Source organism: Miniopterus schreibersii (genome assembly GCF_964146895.1).
Source record: "Miniopterus schreibersii genome assembly, chromosome: 10".
Taxonomy (NCBI): Eukaryota; Metazoa; Chordata; class Mammalia; order Chiroptera; family Miniopteridae; genus Miniopterus; species Miniopterus schreibersii.
Window position 1 is genome coordinate 52,618,166 of NC_138110.1, and position 18,541 is coordinate 52,636,706.

At 42.1% G+C, this 18,541-nt stretch overlaps 1 protein-coding gene and 1 pseudogene across 2 annotated transcripts; both read left to right on the forward strand.

The window, feature by feature from the left end:
* Positions 1-2,331: 2,331 nt before the first annotated feature.
* LOC308562312 (adenylate kinase 4, mitochondrial pseudogene) lies at positions 2,332-3,837 on the forward strand (annotated as a pseudogene). The gene is made up of 3 exons: positions 2,332-2,763; positions 3,227-3,475; positions 3,773-3,837. The product of its transcript is annotated as an adenylate kinase 4, mitochondrial pseudogene (transcript).
* A 9,607-nt stretch (positions 3,838-13,444) lies between these two features.
* On the forward strand, positions 13,445-18,334 carry LOC308562313 (eppin-like; the record flags this gene model as incomplete). The annotated part of the gene is made up of 3 exons (XM_081148312.1): positions 13,445-13,469; positions 14,072-14,203; positions 18,156-18,334. 3 exons carry the CDS (start codon positions 13,445-13,447, stop codon positions 18,332-18,334), a joined length of 336 nt encoding a protein of 111 aa, XP_081004438.1.
* Between the last annotated feature and the right edge of the window lie 207 nt (positions 18,335-18,541).

Consider the following 18,541-nt stretch of genomic DNA (forward strand, 5'->3'; position numbering starts at 1 on the left):
CATCTGAAAATGATGATAAATGTGGCCCTTATTTTTTCCCAACTTTATGACTTACTTCGTTTACTTGTCTTATATTATGTAGAACCTGCAAAATAATGTTGAAAATAAAGGCAATGACACCTGTTCCTATATAGTTTTTTATTTTAAAGTCAATGTCTTCTGCTGTATAAAATATATTTGTTGTTGGGTTTGGGATAAACAAGTTTTGTCACATGTGTGGTGTTTCCTTTTTATCCATTTATAGCTGCTATTGGAAATTACTGCTGAATTTTAGCAAATACCTCTTAGGCATCTAGTCATATAATGATTTTTCTCTTACAATTTGTTGGTATAATAACTTACATTATTAAATGTTTATATGTTAAACCATCCTTGTATTCCTGGAATTACCTTAATCATACTGAGGATATACTTGTATTAATACACTGTTGGTTCTTTTAGCAAATAGTTTACTGGAAATTTTCATATCTATAGTCAAAAGAAAAATAGGTCTATGACTTTTGTTTTGCTATTTGAGTCATACTACCTTTAAAAACTAGCATGGGGGGGAAAAAAAACTAGCATGGGAAACTTACCTGTTTCCTATGATCTGTAATATTTCTAATAATATATCAATTCTCTGTCCTTTGAAGGATAGATAAAACTCCAAAAGCATCTAAGTAAGATTTCTTCTATAATGGTAATATTTTTACTAATTTTTTTTGTACTTCATCTTGTAGTCTGTACAGGCTCTGTACCGCTCCTTCTGTAAATTTCAATCTTTTATGTTTGCTAAAATAAATGCATTTTCTTTATATTTTCAAATGTATTATTTTAGAGTAGTAAAAATTATTCTCTATATAATTCTTTTCATATCTTTAATTTTGGTTAATGTTTTCACTCATCATTCATGTTTCCATCCCCTTCACCTATGCACCAACCATTTAATCCACTTACTTGCCTATCCATCTGCTCATATAGTCCTCTGACATACCTTTCAACTCATCTATCTTCCCACTCATCCTTTCACTCATATATCTATCCACTTACCTTTTTCACTCATATTCCTTCTATCTATCCAGCTGTCCATTTAAATCCAGTGTTTCTTCCATGCACCTATTATCTACCTATTTATCTTTCACATGCACATATTCTCTAATAGCCATCAACATACTTCTCTATCATTTCTATACCCACCTCCCCTCCATCTACCTATCAATCCACTCATCTACCTCCCATTCAAACAGCTTCCATCAATAGATCCATTCATCTCATCATTAACCTAACCATCCTTAGATTCAACCCAGTCCTCTTCTTCACCCAGTCATCCATCCACTCACCCTTATCCATGCACTCATGCACCCAAATATCCATGTTATCCTCACCCATTCTTCTTCCTACTCACCCAACCATCTTCCTAATCATCACCCTATGAATCATTCATATCTACCTACCAATCCCCCACCGACCTTGCTCATCCAACAAATGTACTTAGTGTTTATTCTGGGCCTATTCATGTCCTAAGCACTAGGTTCTAGATATAAATATATCCAATGGAGCTCAAAATTTATCTGTGGAAACAAACATGAAACTCAGTAATACAGTTAGATGCACAGGGAACAACAGAGAAAGCCAGTGACAGGAAGTCAGAGCATGTGACAGTGCTTGGCCTAATGAACAAGCAGAAATTTCCAGGTAAAAGACATATACCTTGGGCCCGGCCGGGCGTGGCTCAGTAGTTAAGCATCGACCTAGGATCTAGGCAATCAGGGTTCGATTCCCAGTCAGGGCACATGCCCGGGTTGCGGGCTGCAGCCGATCAATGACTCTCTCATCATTGATATTTCTATCTCTCTCTCTCCCTCTCCCTTCCTCTCTCTGAAATCAATAAAGATATAAAAAAAAAAAAAAGAAAGAAAAAAGAAAGACATATACCTTGGTGCTCTTTGGAGTCCCTCATTCTGAGCCCAGGATTGGCCCTAGAACAGAAGCGTGTCTGAGGCAGAGGTGAGGCACTATGTCCATCAGTGAGAGGTGATAAGGGAAAGAGGGACAAAGGCTCAGGTGGATCCTTACCCAATCTCTCCAAGAAATTTTGAGGGAAGGGCCAAAAATGGCATTCATCCCAGGCTCCAAAAACAGAAATTTTATCTCATCTGCTTGGAAAGTGAGATCCTTGGGTAGGGCTGGAAATTAGGCAGAACAGAATGGGATAGAACAAGAAATTCTGAGTTTTGGAGTCCCTGTGTGAGCAGAGGGTTAGAGGCAGGGGCAGAAGAAACAAAGTTTGGGGGCTTCTCCCAGGCTGTTGTCTGGGTTGCCTGTTTGACAGCCCCATTGCTCACAAAGGCAATGGCTTCCAGACTCCTGTGTGTGGTCATCCTTGGGCCTCCCAGCTCTGGCAAGGGTATCATGTGCCAGAGAATCACCCAGAGCTTTGTCCTCCAGCATCTCTTCAGCGGCCAATTTTTGAGGGAGAACATTAAGGCCAACGAGGCCAACATGGACATTAGTGATATGACAGACCAGTACAGAGAGAAAGGTCTTTTGGTTCAGATCATGTGATCACATGCCTAATGATGTCAGCTGGAGAAGAGGTGTGATCGGCACTGGATACTAGGTGGTTTTCCTAGGACATTAGTTCAGGCTGAAGCCCTGGACAGAATCTGTGACCTAGTTCTAGTGGTCACTTTGAACATTCTATTTGAAACACTCAAAGATAGTCTCAGCTGATGTTGGATCCACTCTTTTAGTGGGAGGATGTATAATCTGATTTCACCTTATGCACCTTCCTTCTACCTATCCAGCTGCCCATTTTTAATCCAGTGTTTTTTCCGTATACCTATTATCTACCTATTTATCTTTCACACCCACATACTCTCTAATAAAACATCAAATACTTCTTCATTTCTATACCCACCCCTCTCCATCGACTTACAAATCCACTCAACTACCTTCCATTCAAACAGCTCCATCAATTGGCCCATTCATTCCATGGGTCTGCAATTCATTTTTTCTCTTAGGAGTGACATCTTCTCTGCATCCATGCTTCATAGAATCTCTTCTTTTCAGACATTCTGGAACGAAAGAATTTGGCTTCTGCTATTTTATTAGAATGTATTTTTTTTACATCTGTTTTCTCCATTCCTAGGCCATAAATACAGATGGTTATTGCTTTTGTCCCTCTGAAATTCCTTTCTAAGAGCTGAGCGCTAGGGGACGATGTTGAGTCACTTCAATGCTCCAGGAACTGATACACAGGATTGATGAAATCACTGGTGAACTCTTGGTCCAGCAGGAGGAGGATGAGCCTGAAGCAGTTTCTGCCAGGCTAAGACAATACAAGGATGTGGCAAAGGCAGTCATTGAACTATACAGGAGCCAACAGAGACTGACAAAATCTGGCCCTGTGTTTACATGCTTTTCTTGAACAAGATCACACCTATTCAGTCCAAAGAAGCATACCGAACCCACCCAGTGGAAGAACCAGGAAGATGTGGTCACTCTTTCAGTTGTATGTGTAGTTTTGGTGTGGTGTCCCAGTTAGAAGCTAGCTGTGATAGCTTGCAGCGTCTTTTCTAGTTTAAATTGTGAACTGATATGAAAAGTAATGAGTAGAAAGAATTAGTGAAGAGGCTCTTAACTGCCTTTCAAAAGAAAGGTCACCTACACATGTTGAAGATATCCCTGCACATGTGTAAAACCGTTCACAAGAAAACAAGTACAGGCTGGATTTCAAATGGTGTATAAACCAAGCTCTAGCTGATCTGACAGTTGTGTTGTTGCCAAGTAGCCATGATGGTGGTGGTCTCTGGGCCTCCCCATCCCCTAAAGGCTGTTGAACCACAGCACCAGTAAGCCTGAGAATGCCAAGGGTAGTAGCCTGAGGTTTCCCCACGTTCTCTGGTGTGTGTCCTCCTGGTGACAATGAGGTTGAAGCCAATTGCTTTCAGTGGTTGCTTCTCTGACTTTGAGTGACTGTGTCCACAATTCATTTTTTCCCTCTTAGGAGTGACACCTTTATTAAAAAAAATTATCTTTATTGTTGAAAGTATTACAAGTGTCCCCTTTTACTTCCCCCACTGATCCCCCCCCCCTCATCTGCCTTCTCCCCAGTCCTTCCCTCACTATTGTCTGTCCATGGGCTATGCATATATGTATATAAGGTCATTGGTTAATCTCTTCCCTCCCCCCTCCCTCTGAAATACATCAGTCTGTTGCATGCTTCAATGTCTCTGGATCTATTTTGTTCGTCAGTCTATTTTGTTTATTAGATTCCACATATAAGTGAGATCATGTGATATTTGTCTTTCTCTGACTGGCTTATTTCACTTAGCATAGTACTCTCCAGGCCCCTCCATTCTGTCTCTAAGGGTAAGAGATCCTTCTTTTTCACAGCTGCATAGTATTCCATTGTGTAAACATACCACAGTTTTTTTAATTCATTCATCTACTGATGGGCACTTGGGCTGTTTCTAGGTCTTAGCTATTTTAAGTTGTGCTGCTATCAACATAGGGGTGCATATATTCTTTCTGGTTGGTATTTTTGGCTTCTTAGGATATATTCCTAGAAGTGAGATCACTGAGTCAGACGGCAGTTCCATTTTTAATTTTTTGAGAAAACACCACACTGATTTCCACAGTGGTTGTACCAGTCTGCATTCCCACCAGCCATGTCCTTTTTCTCCACATCCCCACCAGCACTTCTTGTATGTTGATTTATTGATGGTAGTCATTCTGGTAGGTGTGAGGTGGTACCTCATTGTGGTTTTAATTTGCATCTCTGATAATTAGTGACATTGAGCATTTTTTCATATGTCTCTTGGCCATTTGTATGTCCTCTTTGAAGAAGTGTCTCTTCAAGTCCTCTGCCCATTTTTCAATTGGGTTGTCTTCTTTTGTTGATATATTTATATATATTGTTGATATATTTATATATATTTTGGAAATTAACCCTTTATCAGTTATATCACTGGCAAATATGTTCTCATACAGTGGGTTCCCTTTTCATTTTGATGATTTTTTTTGCTGTGCAGAAGCATTTTCTTTTGATGCAGTCCCATTTATTTACTTTTTCCTTTGTTTCTCTTGCCCTAGGCATTGTATCAGTGAAAATTTTGCTACATGAGATGTCTGATAGTTTGCTGCCTACTTTTTCTTCTAGGATTTTTATGGCTTCACAACTTACATTTAAGTCTTTTATCCATTTTGAGTTTATTCTTGTGTATGGTGTAAGTTGGTGGTCTAGTTTCATTTTTGTTGTTGTACCTGTCCAGTTATCCCAACACCATTTATTGAAAAGACTATCTTTACTCCATTGTATGCTCTTGCCTTTTTTGTCAAATATTAATTGAGCATAATAGCTTGGATCGATTTCTGGGTTCTCTCTTCTGTTCCATTGATCTATATGCCTGTTCTTGTGCCAGTACCAGCCTGTTTTGATTACAGGGGCTTTGTAGTATAGCTTGATATCTGGTACTATGATGCCTCCAACTTTGTTCTTCTTTCTTAAGGTAGCTGTGGCTATTTGGGGTCTTTTTTGGTTCCACATAAATTGGAGTATTTGTTCTAGATCTGTGAAATATGGCATTGGTATTTTAATAGGGGTTGCATTGAACCTATAGATTGCTTTGGGTAGTATGGATATTTTAATGATATTAATTCTATCAATCCATGAACACGGTATAGTCTTCCACTTGTTTATATCTTATTCAATCTCTTTTCAACATTCTGTAGTTTTCAGAATACAGGTCTTTTACCTCCTTGGTTAAGTTTTTTCCTAAGTATCTTAATTATTTGTTACAATGGTAAATGGGACTGTTTTTTAGTTTCTCTTTCTAGGATTTTATTATTGGTGCATAAAAATGCCATCAGTTTTCTGCATCCATGCTCCATAGAATCTCTTCTTTTCAGACATTCTGGCATGAAAGGACGACTTCTGCCATTTTTATTAGACTATTTTTTTTTACGCCTATTTCCTCTCTTCCTAGGCTATTAATACAGGTACTCACTGCTTTTGTCCCTCTGAAATTCCTTTCTAAGAGCTGAGCACTAGGGGACAACGTTGAATCATTTCATGCACCAAGAACTGAGTTCTGCAGAGGGTCTACTTAAACTGCTGGTCTGATTCTCATGGGTGTACACAGTTCTTTTTTTTTTTTCTGAAAACATAAAATCCACAGTCTTTTGGAAATTCTTAAAAAATAAGCAATATGCACCACATAATGTGAAAAAATCCTATCTTATGTATAGATGCAATAAGACCATATGGAATTACTAGCCTAAAAGAATAGTTTAGCTTTTTATTCAAGATTTTTAAAACTATTTTGAAAGTGTTGCTAAATGTTGATGCTGACAGTGTTTTTCTCCTGTGAGTGATCCAAGCATATAATAAGTAGTTGATAAAGGGAATAGAGTCCATGGAGTTGAGGAAACATGTCACACTGGCTGTGCCTGGACTAAATATGTCAGCTTTACAATTATGAGAAAACAAAATCTTAATTTTTTTCTATTCCAAGGATCCTATAGGGTGGCCATAAATTCTGGAACTATAGATAATACTATTTTGTCATTCATTGTAATGTAATATCAATAAATCATTTATTAAGATTTGGTTTCCAGACTTGGTGGCCACCATGTATAATCCTTGTTCTCTTCTGGGAAGGACAATGAAGTTTATTCCTGTTGCCTTAAAAATGAATATCCCTCTTCATGCACTGTGATTCCCACCGGTGAGGGTCCTTTACTGTTCCTGGGAGTGACTGCGGTGTAACCATTGCCCTTGGAGTTTTGGGGAAAGGTTTAAGATATGGGAAATGGCCTGACCCCTGATTCCATACTCTACTCCTCCACCCTTCTCTCTCTTCCAGCAAAATAGACAGTTATAGCCAGCGTCAGGGTTGCTTAATATGTCTCAACAGTGTTTGCCATTTTTGAGATTGCCTGGTGACTGAGGGGCCTTTGCTAGGTGAGACCAAGAACATAAACACCTTTACCGGGGTCTTCGAAAGACAATGCTTGTTGCATGTTCAGTGGCCTAAAAAAATCAATTTCTGGTTTTCTTTAACAAACTCCTTCAATGATTTTGTAAAAAATTAAAGTTTTTTAAAAAAATATTTTGACACAAGTGAAATTCAAGGGACAACTTTTCTTGGTTTTCCTTCTATCGCCACACATGTGGTTCCTTCACTGTTATGTAGAAAGTAGTTTGGATGGTCCCTGAGATTCCCACCTGTCCTCACAATCTGTCATTCTAACCAGCTCTGAATTCTTTCGTTTTCCATTACTCTGCCAAGGCTTCCCACTTATTAGAACTTGAAAATGTTGCTGTTTTTAATACTCTTTAACACTAAGGCAAACATAAAGTAGGTACCATTTGTTGGAGGCCTACTGAGTGACATGTGCAGTTTTAGGACCTTTATACACATCTCATTTCATCTTTCAAGTACCCTGTGGGATAGGCATGATCCCACGTTTATAAAGAAAGAAGGCAAAGTCAGAGATGTGAAGTGTCTTGCCCAGGCTCCTGCTGCCAATAAACAATGTAGCCAGGATTCACACTCAGGTTTTCCTGACTCTGCAACCTGAGTTTGCTCCTGGATGTGAACTACCTTTTCCCTTTTCCAAGTAACTCCAGGGCCTGAGCCTGCTTGGTTTTGCTTGTATTTAGGAGAGTTCCCTGTGGTGACTTTCCACTTTGTATGAGACTGTTCTTATTTTTCCCTTTGCTTAGAAAATCTGAGCCTCTGGTCCTCCTCTGTAACTACTCATTTATAAATAAAATGAAAGGCTATCAAAGTAGACTGGCTTGTGTCCTGGCTAACCTGTGGCGGAGACAAGCTCATGTGTCTCATCTACCCTTTGGTGTCCATGGCGTTGTGCCCCTGAGGGGACCATTACCCTGAGCCACCCTCAGCCATGGTGCGTACACATAGGCCCAGGCTCCTTGGAGCTCTCTAGATACTCACTTTTCTAAGATCAGAACAAGTCACTCCCTCACTGCTACCCCCATATAAGGCCCCGATAATAAACTGATTCTTCCTAAAGTTCTGGCAGGTGGTTGAGCTCCTAGCACAGGGTAATCCCTGACTTTATACCATCTCCCTACATGACATTACACATTAGCATGCTTCTGAATGGCAAATTCACACCTTCGCCTGCCATCTGATGTGGTGGCACTTGTCATGCACAATCCTGATAGAACCAGGGGAGACTGGCTTCCTGACTTACCCCCTTCCCCAGGGTCATTCCCCATCACCCTTTAGCAGCCAAGCTCACTTGAGCTCCAGATTCACCCAGGGTGTACCCCCCTCTTTGGTAGGGAAGGGAAAGGGTAGAAGAGCAATGGGCGAGAGAGGTGCTACAGTGGCTTTTCCTGCCACTCAAAATGTTGAGACAGGAATACGTTAGATAGAACGATGCCTGTGCAAACCCGAAAATAGAGCTTTTATAAGATTGAGTTCACTGGAACCTGAGTTCAATATTTACTTTAGTTGTTTGTCTAAACAGTTTACTAGCCTGCTGGAAGTCTTCGTTCAAATCATAAAGACCACAGGTTTCCAAATGTGTTGCGTATAGGCATTCTCAGTAGTTAACTGTTTATTGGTACTTTATACTAAGCTCATTACACACGTTGTCTAATTCAATCCTCAACAATTACCCTAGGTAATAGATATTATTTCAGTTATCTTGCCTCCTTGTATTTAAAAACAGAAATAATCCTGTTTACGTGACCTCGTGTTTTCATGTAGCTGCAGGGATTAGAAATTCAAAAGGGACTTTTGGCACCTTTCTTTAGTTTGAGATCTCCATTCTAAATAATAGGTGAAACAACGCATTTGCTCCCACCCGGGATCTTTGCTCTGGGGGGTGGCTGAGACAGGAAATGGGGGTGTGGGCGGCAGCGCCCCCCGCATACAGGGGGTGCATGCCTCCTCTGTACTCCGCAGCGTTCCGCACCTCGGGAGGCATCCGCACCCACTTGATGAATTTCACTTGTTACCTTTCGCTTAACGCCAACATCTTTTCTTGCTGCAGTTAATTTTGCCAGGGAGACAATTCATCCATCAGAGTCATTTTCACAGTATGAATTGCTTTCTCTCCATTTTTAGTAACTTCCTTGTCTATTTGGCTGTTCAAAAGAAGGACCCAGTAACAGAGGCTTCTATTAATACAGGAACGTGGCCTGGCCCAGAGCTCCCCTCCCTTTCCACGTGGAACTGAGCCAGGCTGGTCTCCAGAGGAGGGTGCAAGACCCAGGTGTCGGGAAACAATAAAGCCATGTTTCAGCGACAGAGAAAACTCTGCTTCCTGCATCTGTTGAGACGTATTATAATGACAAATGTTTGTAAATGCCATACCTCATCTTTCCTTTAACAAATTGCACAATTCTGGCCAAAACAAATGTTCTTATCTGTATGCTTCCTGGAATTCCCCAATTTAATTTGTGTGCCTGTGAGAAAGAAGGCGAGAAAGAGACAGAGATGACACAACATTTTCAAAAGGGAGAAAGCTCTTGCATGGCATGCTTTCTTCCTTAGTGATAGTTCGGCTATTCCAGGAGACACTGTATCATTCTTGAAATAAAAGATTCCCTGTGCAAAACTTTTCAAAGGAGCAGTGCACCTGGGAGATTCTCACCGCCCTTAGTGTGAGTCTAATTCCATTTCATTAAAGCTTTCTTTTCTTCGTTTTAAAGCTTTGGCTATACAGACAGAAATGTACTAAATAAAAACAAACTGGTTTGTATTTAACTTAGAGTAAAGGGAAGGAAAACAAAAACTCAGTCTTCATGTAAGTTCCAAGGTATCAGGGCTTAGAGGGCTTTTCTAGTTTTATGAGAATGTGTACTACTGATTTTTATATAGTTTTGTTTTTGAGGTGAACAGATCTCTGGGGGAAATTGCTGAGTTCCAATGGCATTTCACTGTGACCCCTCTCAAGCTCAAATCAGTTCTCTAACCCAATGACAACTTGTCTCTTTGGTTTACTGTCCTGTGAAAAGTCAGCTCCACTTTCCCAGAAGTCACGTGTTTACGGTGAGTCAGTGTGAAAGCCACTGGGCTCTTGATTTGGGTGTTTGTGCTTAATTCAAAGCATCTAAACCTAACCTGTTAATGCTCTTCTAACTGTTCCTGGTGTTATTGATTATTTTGATTATCTTGCTTGAGGATTACTCATACTTTTTAATTTGATAGAAATAAAGATTTTTTTCTGCTAAACAAAAGAAATTCTGAGTTTTCATTTACTTTCAAGGAAATTTAGAGAAAATTTCACCTTACTTGGGGACCCTGGGAACCATTTGGACATTTAGAGACTTTGTGGGTCTTTGGCCCCTATCCTCACTGACCTTCATTCTCTTTAGACTCACTATTCCTCTCTACCTTGAACTCCATAGTAAAACATTATATTCACACCAATATCAGAAAAGTCCCTAGTGACTTGTGGCAAAAAGGCACCCAGCTCCTTCCTACCGTTACGTCTGACATTGACTCAGCACCTTTCACTTTTCTGGGATTTGATGATCCCTACCTGGAAGATGAAGAGATGGGAACTGTTGGGCCCTCAGAGTCCTTCACCTAGGTATTTCAGCTTTTTCTTCCCTCCTGGGCTGAGTTTGGGAGAAAAAGAGGGACAGTGCTGCTTAAGACATCTTGGTTGTTCATTAGAAATTCTATTCCTTAGTCTCTCAGTGGGATCTAGTGAGATTGTGAAGTTGGTGGGATGGGATTGTGTAGTGTAAGTGTCTGACATCAAGCTGTTTGTAATGTAAGTACCTGACATTAAGCTTTTGATTGCCAAGGCATTCATTTCAAAGACATCCACCTCTAATAAACATATTGCCAGCTGTAAGACATAGCCATCAGCAAAATAACTAGGTAAAGAATCAGGCTGCCTTTTAGAAAGCCCTGAGTAACCTAGATAACTTGAGTAATCCTACTTCTCTCTTCCCATGTCCTAATTCCCACTTTTATGCTTTAAATTCTCTAATAGAGTGAACTGTGAAACCCTGGACACCTCATTCTTGGACCTTAATAATGGCAGGACCCCAAGTCTACACTTTCTGCCCCTCTCTTTGCCTTCAACCTTGCTGTGTGGCTCTCCAACCTGCCATGTACCCTTTGGGACCTTGAGTAATAAATCTTGTGCTTTAAAGTTCCCTGATGGTTTTGTGGAGGTGAGTCCTGCAATCATAAGAAGAACCACAAGGGCTGGTCCAAGCACCACATTGGTCCTGGTGATGGTAGGGGGATGTCTGTGGGCTCACTACATGAGTGAATACAGGCACCTGAGTGTCTCAGGCATTTCTAGCCAAGGACATCACTATCCATAGGCTGAGGGGCTCCGTCTGTGATCTTAAATTTTGTGACCATATAGTCACTCACTGATGGTAAGGCTGGCTTTGTCTGGCTTGTGTCCATCAGGCATCAGGTAGGACTATGGGAGAACAGAGCTTGGCCCAAAAGTGCAAGACCTAGTTAGGAAAGGGAATGGGAACCTTAGAGCTCACATTGACTCTTTGAAGAGTGTCTCCCTCTATGAAGACTGGTTGACTGACTCATGGTTTGGATTCCATGGCTGCAGAAAAGCTGCCAAGTAGTCCAGCACTCTCCAGTGGGACCTCCACTGTTCCAGTTAGAATCCAGCAACTGTGCTGCCTTATTGACCTTTATTGTATTGTAGTCTCTCAGGCAGGTTTCTTCATTGAAAGTTCCTCCTCAGGCAACAGGGGGTTTGCACCAGATGACAGAAGCTCTCTATAAGCTCTGACATTCTCTCCTGCTCTCAAAACCACATGACCTTGACAAACTCTATCTGCAACTCTACTATCAGCCTGTTTCCTTCCCCACACCCTGCTAGGGGGCAACATCTTTACTCTTTGGCCTTAGTCAAAGAATATGAGTGACCCAAGGAGAAAAGGGAGAGGGGTGGGAGAGGAGCATGGGAAAGGGAGAAAGAGACACAGAGATCACGGGAGATGCACCGAAGAAGAAAAAGTCAGACGTAGACACACAGACGCTCGGAGAAGCAGAGATGCCAAGAGATAAACAGACACATTGTCAGAGACAAAAGGGATGTGCCCCAGTCAGTGTGTAGATAAAATGGAAAATAAATAGAGAATGAGGACATGCCACAGCTCTCAAAGTTATAGAGAAGATCCCATTCACTCCTAAGATAGCTTGGAGAGTGAGACAAGCTTTGTCCCCCTACCCCCGTTGACCAGAGGACCCAGCCCAGCCAGTCCAAGGGGCTAAGAACCGGGAGCCATCCAATAAGGGACCTTTCCCCAGGGCTGTGGATTATAGGTGCCAGCTAGTCACGCTGATAATCTCAGGAACTTGGCGTTCTCAGGAAGAGGGTGGCTGGCTTGACTCCAGATCTCATATCCAAGATACTGACTGCTGAAAAATAGGCTGAACAAAGGCAGTCAGACATTTTTATGTTCTGGAACCATCGGACGGACAGGCCAGCTCTTCTTCAAAATGATGTCTTCTGGACTTTTAAAGACACTGATGATATCCATCCTTCTAGTGACTGCCCAAGAATTTAGTCTGGGTCACTTTCTCTCTCCTCGTAAGTACTGGGGTCTCAGCCCCTGCCCAGGAGAGAGGGAAGGTTGCTGGAAGGAAGAAACAATTGTTCCCCAGTCTTGAGTTGCTTTTTACTATCTTAGCCTTGGTCCTGGGTTGGGAGAGGAGAGAGATATTTGGAATATTTCTTCCTATTTCCCTCTCTGTGGAAGATCCCTTCCATGAATGCAAGAATCCAGACCTAAGATAACCCCTACTTTCAGCTGCTTTGAAGTAGAGGGTCTTTCTTGGGAGAAAGAGGGAAGGGCTGGGAAGAGTCATAGGATAAAGCATTTGTGGGAGGGTCTATAGGAATCCGGGGAGCCTAAGGGACCTTCCCCTTAACCCACAACAAAAATTGCTTCCTTTCTCAGGACCTCATCCCTATCAATTCCTGATTTGTTCAGATAGAGTCCTATAAAGTATCCCTGCCCTCCCAAAGGTTCCTTGACTTAGGGATAAAGGACAGTATCCAGAAGTTCCTTTGAACTTAAGACAGTAATACTCCATGACTATATAGTAAAAATGATAATTGCTACATTTATGGAACACTCAGAAAGTAGGGATTTAAAGAGAGGGATCTGGAGTCAGATTTGGTGGGTCCAAGTTCTGGTTCCACCACTTAGTAGCCATGTAACCTTGGGCAAGTTTCTTAAATTCCATGTGCTTCAGTTTCCTTATCTGCAAAATGGGGATACTAACAGAACTTACCTTATAGAGCTATTATGGCAATTACATGAGAGAACACGTTTAAAATGCTTAGAAGAGTGCTTGGCCTATGGTAAATACTTAACAAATGTTGGTTAATATAACTGCATCAGTTACTATGATTATAGCTTTATACATGTTGTCTCATTTCTTCATCACAACTCTGTAAGGTTAAAACAATTTTACAAATGAAGAAACCAAGGTTCAGAGAGGGTAAGTAGTAAACCAAGAGTTAAGAATTTAAAAACCTAACTGTCTGAGGCCAGGGTGAGTGATATTAATCACTGTACAATAGCCCCACCAAGAAGGAACTCCCAAACACTGACTCCCCTACCAGGCCCAAATGACCAGATTCAGTTAGACCAGTGGCTTTTCATAGGGCAATTTTGCCTTCCAAGGGATATTAGAAAGGCCTGGAGACATTTTTGGTTATAACTGGGGTGTGCTACTGGCACCTAGTGGGTAGAGGCCAGGGATGCTGCTAAATATTCTACGACACACAGGACAGCTCTCCCCTCCCATCAAATAATTATCCCTCCAGAATGTCCTACTGTCAAGGCTGAGAAATCCTGCCTTAGAAGGGCTGGGGTTGGGGGCAGGACTAGGATAGGAGAAGGAGGTTGAGAGTGAGGGTCAGGAGGGAGGGTAGTGCAGGCAGTGCTGGGAAACACATAAGAGCACCCTGAGGGAAAGGGCTCCTGGGATGAGCAAAGTAAAAGCAAACTTCTCTGACTCCCCAGAGCTGCCTTGAGTCTGGAGAAGAGTGGGCACTGTGCTCTCCAAGACTCATGGTTGTGAGATTGTCTTTTCCCCAGAGAGATGCCCCAGAATCCAAGAGAAATGTGAATACAGAGAAAGGGATGTGTGTACGAAGAACAAAAAATGCCCGGACAAGATGAAGTGCTGTGTCTTCAACTGTGGAAAAAAATGTTTAGACCTCCGACAAGGTATTACTCAGAGCCTCGGTATAACCAGTCCTTCTACCCAAGCCCTCACCTTCTGCCCACCTGGGCTGGCTTTGTCCTTGGTTTGCTAAGGGTTGGTGTCTGAGCAATATTGCTGGGCTTGGGAGACCTGAGATCTACGTTCATCCCTGCCCCCAATGTGGTGTTTGACATTAGGTAATATCTTCATTTTGTCTGGGCTTCGGTTCACTCCCAACAAAGGCGCAAGGGTGTGACTGAGTCAGATAGCCTCTTGGCTACTTTCCACTCCTACTATTTTGAGTCCCAGGTGGCCATTGTTGGCTTACCATATACCAACGTTGCTGCTGCAAGTGATAATGAAGCTACTGGTATCACCTAGCTTCTTGCTCTAGTGTGCCTGCCTCTCTCCTAATCCAACAAGTCTGACTGAGCACCAGGAAACCTCCCCTGACCACTCCAGACTGGAGAGTTTCTTTGCTGCTACAGTCTTTACTCCATGCCCATCTTCCTGGGTTCCCGAGAGACTATCAAAGATTCTGTACTCATTCATTGAACAAATATTGAGTCTCTGAGACTCAATAGGATTTGTCTAATGTGGTCAGGAAGGTTGAAGGAAGCTTCCCTGAAAAAGCAAACCTGGAGTTGAATTAAGAAAGATGGGTAGTAAATTTAGGCCAAAAGTGGGTGGATGGGCTTTCCAGGCACAGGGAACAGCATGCACTTAGTAGTGGAGTCTGGGGAGCATGAGTGTGGTACAAGGGAAAAAAGATAGTAGGTAGGTAGGTTCTGATGGGTCAGACTCTCATTTTGATCTTAAGAACAATGGAAATTCATTGAGGTGGGGGGTGACCTGAACAGGTTTTTACTATGCCTGCAGAGGAGGAATGGAATGCCTTAAAGGACTTCAGGATGAAAGAAAACGGTAGCTTAGACTAGAGAGGCAGCTGAGGGGATAGAGAAGAGTGGGATGTGTTTGGAATGTATTTAGGAGGTACCTACTCTGCTCCATTGTCGAACAGGATTTGACAGTGGAGCAGAGTGGGAAGGCGGGAGAATGGTAAGTTGTTCATTTGCCTGCAGGTGAGGAATTCTGAATTCAGACTTCCCAAGTTCAAATCTTAGCTCTAGTTTTTGCCAGCCAATTTATTTTGGGCAAATTAACAACTTTCCCTCACTGTGCCTCAGTTTCCTCAGATAACAAAAGGACCAATGTTAGAAGTTATCTGGAGGATAAGTTGATGTACATGAAGTGCTAGGAGCAATGTCTTGTAGATAAGAGTCACGTGACACATATTGGCTTAAATTATTTGTCACTTGTGACTGGGAGCTCGTTAATAGCAGAGGCCATGCCTTTTCTTTGTCACTTAAAGCATCTAGCACAGGGTAGGTGCTCAATGAATGACTTAGTCCAGATCAAAGATTCTTTATTCATTCATTGTTTTACCCTCAACATTTTGCCAAATTCTATACTGTGCCAGACCTCCTGCTAGGAATGGGGTTCCAAGATGAAATCAGACACAACCCTGCTCATTAGAAACTCACAACCTCACAGATGAGACTGAAGACGTAAACAAATGAAAATATGCACACGAGACTCAGAAACACCATAGAAAAATTCAGGGTCAATTCAGCACCCGTGGGGGTGTAGAATGCAGAATGGAGTCAGAGACACCATGCAGGAGTTGATGTCTGAGAAAGGTTTTGAAGGGAGAATAGGAGTGTCACTAATGAACAACAGTGGGCGGGCAGAGGGATTATGGAGTGAGAGGTGTGAAGGTGTGGGACAGCGCAGTGTACTGAAGGCTGCAGGAGCATGTAGCTCAGAAGGGCACTGTGGCAGGGGAGGGGCCAGAGCCACAAGCAGGAACCAGATCATGAAGGGCCTGTGGGTCATGAGGAGACTTTGTCACGAAGTCAAGGTCTTAGTGTGGAATGATGGGATCAGCTTTGCTTCAGATCCATCAGGTCCTTCTCTCTGGTAGGCAGCATGAATGATGGGTTGGAGGGGCCAGGGATGGAGGCAGGAAGGTCAATTTGAGGCCATCTCAACAGCCCAGGCATGAGACACGGAGACTTAAAGAGAGTGGCAGATGTGGTGCATATATGCAATGGAATATTACTCAGCCATAAAAAAGAATGAAATCTTCCCATCTGTGACATGAATCATCATAGAGGGTATTATGCTAACTGAAATAAGTCAGACGGAGAAAGACAAATACATATGATTTCACTTATATTTGGAATCTAAAAAACAAAATAAACAAACATACAAAACAGAAAGAGACTCATAGATACAGAGAACAAATTGATGGATGCCAGATGGGAGGAGGGTTGGGGACTGAGTGAAAAAGAGAAAGAGATTAAGAAGTACAAATCGGCAGTTACAAAATAGTCCTGGGGATGTAAAGTACAGCATAGGGAATACAGTAAAAAATATTGTAATAACTATGTACGATGCCAGCTGGGTACTAGAAATATCAGGGGAAACACTTTGTAAAGTATATGATTGTCTAACTACTAAATTGTACACCTGAAACTAAGTCAAAATAATACTGAATATAAACTGTAACTGAAAAAAATTTTTTTAATATTGTAATAACTATGTATGTATGGTGTCAGGTAGATACTAGAGTTACCTGGGGGGATTGCTGTGTAAATTATATAAGTGTCTAACCACTACGCTCTACACCTGAAACTAATATAATATTGAATGTCAACTATAATTGAAAAATAAAAAATAAATAAATTTTTAAGAAAAAAAGAGTGTTAGAGAGGTGAGCTGTGAGGAAGTGAAAATCAACAGGACTTTACTGTTCAACTGAACTCACAGTTTACTTTGGATCTGTTTTAGTTTGCTAGGACTGTTGTAAGGAAGTACCACAAACTGAGTGGCTTAAACAACAGCAAAGTATTGTCTTACAGTTCTGCAGGAGAGAAGTTCAAGGTCAAGTGTTGGCAGGGTTGGTTCTTTCTCAGGTTGTGTGGGACAATGTGTTCCCTGCCTTTCCCCTAATATCTGGTGGTTTGCTGAAAACCTTTGGCATTCCTTGGCTCGTAGACCTCCGTCTTCATGTGGTGTCCTCCTTGTGTGTCTGTGAACAAATTTCTCCTTTTTATAAGGACGTTGGTCATATTGGATTAGAGATTCACCCTAATCCAGTAATACTCATCTTAACTAATAACATCGGCCACAACTCTATTTCCAAATAGGATCACATTCCAAGATACTGAGGTTTAGGACTTTAACATATGAATGGGGGGTGGGAATGAAATTGAACCCTTAATGGAACTGAAACTAACTGCAGGGAGAAGAGGTGCTTGACCATCTGAAAAGCTACTCTTGCCTTATCTGCATGGAGCTGCACTTTAGTCATGATCCCACGTTCTCTTCTTGGCATAGTTTAGAAGGCAGAGTAAGTGGCTTATAATTTCTAATTTTCAAGACACTTCCATGTCTTTTATTTATTCAGGGCCTATTTATTGGGCAGCTGCTCTCTGCCAGGCACTGTGCTAGAGGCTGCACATTCAGATACAATCAAGGAGCTCACAACTTAGAGGGCCTAGAGGGTGGTCTCACTGCCCCTCAGGACAGCCCTGTGCAACAAGCAGGGTGGGGTTTTGCATTTCTACTTTACAAAAATGGAAGTCAGGGACAAGAAGGTAATATGGGCAGACACTGAATTAGGAAACAAATCTTGAAACCAGTTTCCTCACTCTCAGGGGAGACAGTGAAGCCTGTGACCAGAAGGGAAGGGAGATACTGATGTTCTCCAGGGAGGCAGACACCCAAACAGCTCCACTTTGAGGTCTCCCTGCAAACGTGCACAATATATGAGTGGAGCTGGGCCCCCGAGGTGTGATAAGGTGAAAGGAACCTGCTCAGTGTCATCTATGGGGGTTGCCAGAGGGACAATAACAGTTGTATTTTTTCAGGGTGGGCATTCTAAGTTCTTAACTTGGGGTCTCCCTGCAGACATATGCAGTTTGCCGAAAAATCCTGGTCCCTGCATGGCTTTTTTTCGTCGTTGGTGGTATGATAAGGAAAATGGTACCTGTTCCATCTTCATCTATGGTGGCTGCCAAGGAAACAATAACAACTTCCAAACCAAAGACCTGTGTCAGAACATGTGCGCCAAAAAACGTGAGTCCTGAGAGCCCCCATCTCCCATCCTCACCAGGGCCATGTGGGAGGTCTGGGTGTTGGCTAGTCCATTCTGAGATGGCTGAATCCTTGGAGGCCAGGTGCTAACAGAACCAGCTCCAACCAGGAGGTAGAACACATCTCCTGGAGGGTTGGACAGTGGCTTTCTGGGAACTGAGGCTGGGAAAAGATGTCATGAATCAAAGTTGGCAAGTATG